General features: G+C 56.5%; 1 protein-coding gene across 1 annotated transcript; it reads left to right on the forward strand.

Annotated features, from left to right (window-relative positions):
• Positions 1 to 1,194: 1,194 nt before the first annotated feature.
• Positions 1,195 to 6,816, forward strand: PHYHIP (phytanoyl-CoA 2-hydroxylase interacting protein). The gene is made up of 4 exons (XM_011366663.1): positions 1,195 to 1,359; positions 2,563 to 2,737; positions 4,526 to 4,643; positions 6,282 to 6,816. Exons 1-4 carry the CDS (start codon positions 1,195 to 1,197, stop codon positions 6,814 to 6,816), a joined length of 993 nt encoding a protein of 330 aa, XP_011364965.1.
• Positions 6,817 to 8,976: the final 2,160 nt, after the last annotated feature.

Genomic DNA, 8,976 nt, shown 5'->3' on the forward strand with positions numbered 1-8,976 from the left:
TCGCTAAGCACAGTTGAGAGTGATGGTGATGTGGTCCTTTTACACCTGGAAGAGCAGCCAGGGGAAGAAGTGAACGAGCGAGAAGGGGAGGTGAGAGAAAATGCCATTGCTTAAAAGAGAAGGACAGGAGGAGGAAAAATAAATAGCGGGAAACGATGTGTACCTGTGCATACGCATATGCCACACACGTGACACCTGTGACATACACGCGCACACCCACTCTCACGCGAGGAGACACAACCTTAGTTCAATGATAAAGAGCTTGGGCTCTGAAGTCAGAGACGTGAGTCCAAATCATTTTCTAGCTGTATGGACTTTGGCACCTTAGTACCCCCCAACCTCAACTACCTCATCTGTAAAATGGGGATAATAATAGTATCTACCTACTGTGAGCTTGCATGAGATGGTGTTTATGAAATTATTAGTACGTAGTCAGCTGCAATAGATGTCAAAGGTAAAACTAATTATTTTAAAAAGTAAAGCAATAGAGGATGGCCGAGAGGGAACGAGGGATAGTAGAAGTTACGGGGTGGGAGAAGGGCTGTGGCTTGTGATAGCCGCCCCTCCCCCCAACACCAGTGCATCCACGTGTGTCTCTGTGGCACTTGCACGCCCAGCCCTATGTCATGGTGACCTCTGCGGGGTCACCCCAGAGAGGAGGGGGGCCTGAGCCCCGGAGCCTTGGTACCCTTCCTGGCACCCTTGGCCTCTTGGCTGCTGGTGCCCTAAGCCTGCCTGCACCCTGACCCCCATCTCCTCGGTGGGTGCTTCCTGTTTCTCCTGCACCTCGCACTGTTCTCTCCACCCCCACCCCTTTCTCGTTTTCACGCCTGCTTGCTGAGGGCTCCCTCCTCGGCTCCATCTGCTGCGAATCTGTCCTGCCTTGCGTTTGCAGCATCCCCACTGCCTCTGCCACCTGTCAGGTGCCGTCTGCTCTGCAGACCCCTCCAAGGAGAGCCAAGTTCCCCCCCGTGGGGGACACCCCATCCCACCTTCGGTCCCCACCTCTAGCCTTCCTCATGTAATCTTTCCGTCAGATGTGATGGGGCAGGTGCAATCAATGGGTCCTCAAGTTTCCGCCTCGCAAAGGATGCTGGGAGCAAGCAAGACATTCCAGAAAACTCCGTGATGGGGAGGGAGGTGCTGATTCTCCGTCTCCCCGCAGTCCCCACAGGAGCCAAACAGGAGGGGAGCATGGAACTGCTGTCCACGCCCCACAGCATCGAGGTCAATAACATCACCTGTGACTCCTTCCGCATCTCCTGGGCCATGGAGAACAGTGACTTGGAGAGGGTCACCCACTACTTCATCGACCTCAACAAGAAGGAGAATAAGAACTCCAACAAGTTCAAGCACCGGGTGAGTGAGGGAGGCCAGAGCCTCCGCTACTTCCCCCACACCTGCTCTTGGTGGGGCAGGATAACACAGGGCCTGGAGGTGACAGCTGTGGGTTTGCAGAGGCCAGGTTCCAATCCAGGCTCTTTTTACTGTGCAACCTTGGGAAAGCTACTGAACCTCTCTGAGCCCGAGTTCTTTCACTGGTGAAAAGGGAATGATGATGCTGCCAGCGCCTGTGGGCTGGTGAGAGGCTTCTGTGAGGTACTGTTTGTGTGGCATTTGGCTCAGGGCTCAGCGAACCGAACACTATTACCAGCATCATGACTGGGGTGCTAGACCGGGGCTCGAGAAAACCCAGGTCAGGCCGCGACGTCTCACCTGGGCACGGCTCCTGACTCAGCAAGCAGCCTTGTTGTTGATTGGGTGCAACGTGGCCCATGGGCAGGGGTGGGGCCCTTTGCTGGGGCCTCAATGATCCCCCTCAGGCCTCTGTGACCCTCTCTACCCCTGGCCTTCTGGCCTATTTGCTGGGTTTAGAAAAGGAACGTGAGAGAGTCCTTTGCTGGCTGGGGTGTCCTTTCCCTGGGTTAAAGCTGCTCTGGGGGCCAGCGGGAAGAAGGCTCCCATCTTCTACGCTGGCAGAAAGGCAGGGAGAAGAGTGAGGTGGGAAGGAGCCGGTTCCCACGACGACGGCATCATGTGGGTTACTCACCCTCTCTCTCTTTAGAACTGGCTCCCCGATCTGGGTGTCTTTTGGCAGGCCAGTTGCCACGGTGACGTGAATGTTCAACACCACCCCCTTAACCATCCCCCCCCCCCCAAAGAATAAGGCATATTTTCCCTTCCTCCCTGGCTTCTCAGCATTGGCCGTTGCCGTGGAGACGGCACTGCAGTGTGCAGAGCTCTCGAAGTCTCCCTCGAAAATAGAGGTCTCACCACCCTCAACTTTGCAGGCCTCCACCCCAGTGGCGTTTCTCCTTAGTTCCCAAGAGAACAGGCCTGAAGGAGGGGTGGAGGCTGGGGAGTATCGGTAAGGTCTTCCCAGTGGCCACTGCTTGCTTCTGCAGAAAAATGGTGTCCAGGGCACTGAGCCATCGAATCCTTAAGACTCTGGCCCTACTCAGGAGGCATGGGCCACCGGGGGGTGGAGGTCTGAGGGAATGCCAAGATTGGGCATGACCCCTAGTTTGACTCTTGGCTCTCTGTCTGCACCCCATGTCTCAGGATGTCCCCACCAAGCTTGTGGCCAAAGCTGTGCCACTGCCCATGACGGTGAGAGGCCACTGGTTCCTGAGCCCCCGCACGGAGTACAGTGTGGCAGTACAGACCGCTGTGAAACAGAGCGACGGGGAGTACCTGGTGTCCGGCTGGAGCGAGACGGTCGAGTTCTGCACCGGGGGTGAGGCCCTCCTGTGGGCACAGCCAGTTTAATTATGCTCAGGAGGGGGGCTTCGTCTTAACCTAGAAAACACTATGACCACCTGCTGTACACCAGCACCAGGCTTAGGCCACTGGGGAGACACAGGTGGAGGAGACCTGCCCCTACCCCTCAAAAGCCTGCAGCCTGATGCAGGAGGCAGACGTGAGCACGGCTAATCATGATGACAACACCACTTCCATAAAGGGATGGAGTCACTTTTCTGGCTTGGCCCAAACATAAGTTTTTGGATTTTGGTAAATACACATAATGTAACAGTTACCATCTTAACCATTGGTAAGTGTGCAGTTCAGAAGTGCTACGTACATTCACACTAGCATGCAACCGATCTCCTGGACGTGTTCATCCTGCTACACTAAAACTCCGTACCCATTAAATGACAACTCCGCCTCTCCCCTCACTCCAGCCCCTGACAACCACCATTCCACCTCTGTCTGTAAATTTGACCACTCTCGTGTGAGGGGAACCACACAGTATTGGTCCTTCTGTGACCGGCTTATTCACTTAGCATCATGTCCTCAAAGTTCATCCCTTTTGTAGCATGTGTCAGAATTTTCTTCCTTTTTAAGGTGGAATAATATGCATGGTGTGGCCAGACCGCATGTTTTTAATCGATCATTGGTCGATGAATAATGTTTCGTGGAGCAATCACTGTTCGCTTGTCTTGAGCCTCCACTTAGCCCGGGGAAATAAGCCATATTCAGTGGTCCCGTGAACTTTCTTAGCAGAACTTAGCTTGCAAATTCCAGCACGAACAAACGCCAGGCTCATGCGTACTTGGTCGCTGATGACCCAGGATCTGCCCCATGATGTTCCATGATGAGAACTGCCCTAGATCTCTCTCTGTCACAAGGAAGGGGCAGGGAACATTCTTAGCCCCGGGCCTGTGAGGCTGCTGGCTCTACCCTCTGCCAAGTTCTGTGCCCCATCTCCTCGAACTGCTGTTCTCTTTCGAGTGGCGCTGTTTCTTAGCTAAGCTGCAAACCCCACTCTCTGGACGTGCTCCCTTTCCCTGTAGGGAAAGCCTCTTGGTTTACCCCAGAACTCCATGTGAAGTGGGAGTTTAATTCAAACAAGGGAGCTGGGGATGGCTGCAGTCCAGTCCACACTCTTCTTGTCAAACCCAGCACCCTGGCCAGAGCTGCATCAGCTAGGAGGAAAGGGGACCTTTTCCTAGTTTGTACAAAGGTGCTGTCTAAGCTAGCAGCAGCCTTGCCTGGGTCCCCGCTTCCCGGGAGGGTCTAGTTTCACTACTCTGTTTCCAGGCCTTTCTGCTTTTCTTTGGATGCTCAAGTGGAGTCATCACCCCAGACCCGGTCTGCCTAAACACTTACCCCGGATTCTGAGCGTAAGGGGTTGCATGAGCCCCTGCCTGTAATGACCACTGGCTTCCCCATGGTTGTGGGGGCAGCCTTCTACCCGCTGGGTTCAAGGGGTTGTCCCTAAAGAACTTCAAATTCTCTCCTCTCAGTCCTTCTTTTGCCTGCCCATCATGATTGTATAACTGGGCAGCCCTGCCCTTGCCTGACGCAGAGAGTTCGGAGCCTCTGGCACTGAGGTGCAGAGGTGACGAGGACAGACAGCATCCAGCTGGCCCATTCTCATGTGGTCCCAGGTGCTGTAGCTGTTGGGTGCTCCCTGCTGCTCTGAGCACAGAGGTGGGCTGGTGTATGTGTGCGTGTGGGGCAGGAACGAGGGCGGGCTGTGGTCCCCGCCCAGCTCTCATCTCACCCACCTGCACTCTTGCAGATTATGCCAAGGAGCACCTGGCACAGCTGCAGGAGAAGGCCGAGCAGATCGCTGGCCGCATGCTGCGCTTCTCCGTCTTCTACCGCAACCATCACAAGGAGTACTTCCAGCACGCCAGGTGCGCGAGGCCCTGCGTGGCCCACCGGGTCCCTCCTTCCTCCTTCAGCGCAGCTGCCTCAGCAGCCCAGGCCGTCTGGTGTCACCCCAACCCAGTCAGTTGCCAGACCCTCTTCACGGAGTCTCCATGCCATCCCATTACTGGTTGGCCCTGGGGGCAGCCAGTGGCTTGGGGTTGGGCTCCAGGGGAGGAGAGGGTACTCGGGATGACCTGGGGTGCCGTGCCAACAGGCCTGAGCAAGTGAGGTCCTGGGTGGGACCCTCCTTGGGGATGGTTCCTATCACTGGGTTCTAATGTGGCAGCTCAGCTATCTCTCCAATTCAGGCGCTGGGTCCCGAGGGGAGGAGTTGAGGTGGGCACAGGGCGTGAATGGATTCTGAGCGTGAAGGGTTGCGGTCTTCACACTGTGTGCTGGGGAGCCTGAGGCTCCAGGGTGCATCTCAGGCAGCTCTTAGGGTGGTGCTGAGGGCTTGTCCAGGAGATCCAAGGATGGGACTTGGTGAAACCCACATCTATCATTCAACCTGAGCAGCTTTGCTTTTATTGCCTACGGCTCGCCTATGTATAATTTTCTTTGGGAAAAGAGAGAGGGTTTCTCATCCAAAAATGCTCGAGCCAATAGATGATCCCACCCAGTACCCTCAGCCGAAACATGGGGAGCCTGAGGCCAGAAAGCCAGCACGTCACTAGTCACTCAGGACAGCCAGGACCAGGCTGCCCATCCTCCCCATCCTGCTGACACTGCTCCAAGTCCATTTCTGTCTAAGGCCAGGCCAGGGCAAGCTGCCGCCAGTGCTGTCTTTATCACTGCATCAGCCGGGAAGGTGGCTTTGCCCCGACCCCAGGGCAGTGGAGGCCTCAGGGGTCTTTGTTGTTCGTACTAAAGAGGGAAGGCAGTGAGGCGAGTGAGGAGGGCATTGGCTCAGTTTGGGTTTCTCTATCAGCCAACAAGAAAGAGAGGGAGAGCACCCATATGTGCCAGGGTGCCATCTTTAGATGAATAAAGTTCCCTTTCCGAAAACCTCAGAGTCTGTCAGGGAACAGTACTGACGGATGGAATGTGATAAGTATGTGCGATCATTGACTAAAATTCAGTGTCCTGCACATAATGGGCAATAAAAATTTTGTTGAACGTAAGTGCCTGATGTTCCTTGAAGGTTTCGGAGAGGAGGGGACACCTGTGCTGGGCCTTGAAGGATGAATAAGAGTTTGCCAGGCCAGGTGGAGAAAGGTAGGAAGGGCAGCCAGGCAGAAGGAAGAGCAATGCAGACATAGAGGCAGAAAAGAGCTGGGTGGGGTTCCCATGTCACCTGTGGGTGTGGGGGTGGTAGGAGGTAGAGCCAGAAAGACCAGATCGTGATGGCCTTGCTTTTCGCTCGAGCGCCATCAGCAGGTTTTAAGCTGGGGAACAGCAGGTTCAGACCTCTCCTCTGTGAGGGAGTGGGCTGGATCAGCCCATCTCCAGGGCCCTCCCTACTCTCGTTCTGGGAAGTTCTATTTGTGACTGGTGGAGGCGGCGGCTGGTGGGAGAGCCAGGAGCTGGGCTGGCTCCCTTCTCACTGCACACAGCAGCCGAGCCTCAGCCCAGCTAACCAGTGGCATTTTCTCTTCCCTTTGGCATTTCCCCTGGGGGGGTAGGACCCACTGCGGGAACATGCTGCAGCCCTACCTGAAGGACAACAGTGGCAGCCACGGTTCCCCGACCAGCGGCATGCTCCACGGCGTCTTCTTCAGCTGCAACACGGAGTTCAACACGGGCCAGCCCCCTCAGGACTCCCCCTACGGCCGCTGGCGCTTCCAAATCCCCGCCCAGCGCCTCTTCAACCCCAGCACCAACCTCTACTTTGCGGACTTCTACTGTATGTACACGGCCTACCACTACGCCATCCTGGTGCTGGCTCCCAAGGGCTCCCTGGGGGACCGCTTCTGCCGAGACCGCCTGCCCCTCCTGGACATTGCCTGCAACAAGTTCCTGACCTGCAGCGTGGAGGACGGGGAGTTGGTCTTCCGCCACGCCCAGGACCTCATCCTGGAAGTCATCTACACCGAGCCTGTTGACCTGTCCCTGGGCACCTTGGGGGAGATCAGCGGCCACCAGCTCATGAGCCTGTCCACTGCTGATGCCAAGAAAGACCCCAGCTGCAAGACCTGCAACATCAGCGTGGGCCGCTAGGGACTCCTGGGAAGCTGGGGGACTAGGGAGTGATGACAGGCAGGGCAGGCTTGGGTGGCATCGGTTCAGGGAGCTGGCTTTCTTTCCCCTGTCCCCCTGCTCCCTCCCTGCCATCAGTCTCCCCCTCCCTCACCCCTTGGCATTAGAGGCAACAGAGGGTGGTCCCCTTGGTGGGTGCAGCCCACTCATGCCCAGTAGACCTGGAGAGGCTCTTAACCTCAGTAGGTTGGTGGGGGCTGGGATTTCTGGAGACTTCCCCTTTTCTCTGGTGTCCGTGTCCTGCTGTTTCTTGCTTAATCCCAGGCCTCCGTCTCACGGAGACTGTAGCCTTTAGGCTCGCCCCGGGAAGCCTCTCCAGGCCAAAGCCCACGTGTAGCTTACCTGCCTCCAGAGGTGACACAGAGAGCTGTGGGGTGCTCTTCCTTAGCCCCACTCACCCCACTCAGGTCCACCACAGGATGCCCCTCGCCGCTTAGCTGGGCCTCAGGGCTCCCTACTCAAGGTCTGGCCCTTCCCCCCTATAAATAGTCCCCTGCACTGCTGTGACCCCAGCTGCTCTTGACTTAAAGCACCTCCTCCTGCATGGGGAGAGTTGTACCCCCCTTGTCACCTGTGCTCTAGAAAGGGGCCCTCTTTTTGTTCTTGGCTTTGGGGCATCCAGGCTGTTGGTATTTTTCCCTTCTTATATCTGGAGATGATATAGACTCCCGCAGACCTTCTTCCTTGCTGAGAGCACTGGGGCCCGGAATGGCAGCCACTGAGGTCGAGGAGGGGGAAGGACACCCCTGAGACCCAGAGGGACCCCCTTCTTCAGCCAGGAGTGCGCTGCCTCTGCCCTGAGGGGACTTGCTGTGGAACTAGACCCAAGAACTTTCCCACAGAGGCCCGGCGCCCGCCCGGCTGTGCACTTTGCTCGCTCTCTCTGCCATGGTGCCGTGACTGCACTGTGCCTATGTGTAATCCAGACTGTGGCTTCCCTGCCACCTTACCTTGTGCCCCTGCCCACTGGCACTATCCTTACCACCCCCCCGCCCCTTGTTTGAGCCTATTGGCAGAGAGCCTCTTCCCTGGGGAGCCCCCCCCCCCCGCCCCTTGTTTGAGCCTATTGGCAGAGAGCCTCTTCCCTGGGGAGCTCTCACTGAAGAATTTCCTAAGCCTAAAAGTATTTTTACCTATTTCCTACTTTTGTATGGGTCATGAGGGTGGTGAGGGTGGACCCCCTGAGACAAGCGGACCAGGTGGGGTGACAGGGTGAGGTGTCGATGGAGGCAACTGGCTATTTGGGGATGATGGAGGTAGAGGAGAGCGGCCCCCACAGTGACAGCCAGGTTTCTGTGATGAAGGACAGAAGGAGACGGCAGGCCAACAAGGCCATATCTCGGTAAGGGGCAGTGGGGACAGCCGGTTGCCTCTTTTGTAGCCATAAGGAGTGGTGCGGTCAGCTGTCTCTGTGGTATGGATCAGGTTTGGGGGCCTTGGAGATGTGTGGAGGAGAGGACATGGGCCCCCAGGCCCTTTTCTCCTCTGTCGGCAGCATTGTTATGGGGGTGGTCCGCTGCCCTCCTCTGGCCCCCTGTCTGCCCCTTGCTGGGGCACGCTCGCCTGTGCTGTGCTTTTGATGTGCATCAATAAACCACCATGGCCTGAGAGCCTTGCCTCTCCTTGGGCTCTGGGAGGGGCAGGTGGGCACGTTATAGGATCACAGAGGAGCTTACGTGGCAGTGCCCCGCAGGACAGGCCAGCCGGAATGGTCTCCAAACCTGTTACAAATCTTGCTGCAGGTAGTGGGGCTCAGGAAGCAGAGGCACATCTCCAGCGTGGTAGGGACTTTGGAGGTCACTTGGAGCTATCCCACACTTCGCAGAAGGGGAAACTGAGGCCTCTTAGGGGAGAACCTATAGGAATCTGAAGGGCTAACTAGGGTTCCCGGGCCCCCCTGTTTGGAGCCTTTCCCGCTGCAGCATCAGATCTAGATGCCGCTGACTTTCCCTCCCCCAGAGCCCATGTCCTCTCCCCAGCAGGACTCCTCGTTTGCAGATCTGAGTCACCTCTGCATCTATTATTATGAACTTATTAAAATGATCCTCTACTGGAGTGGAAGAGCTCCAGAAAAATTAGCGTCACCTCTTTGACACTGCCTGGCTCAGGCCCAACGAACAT

The sequence above is a fragment of the Pteropus vampyrus genome, unplaced genomic scaffold (genome assembly GCF_000151845.1).
Source record: "Pteropus vampyrus isolate Shadow unplaced genomic scaffold, Pvam_2.0 Scaffold126, whole genome shotgun sequence".
Classification (NCBI taxonomy): Eukaryota; Metazoa; Chordata; class Mammalia; order Chiroptera; family Pteropodidae; genus Pteropus; species Pteropus vampyrus.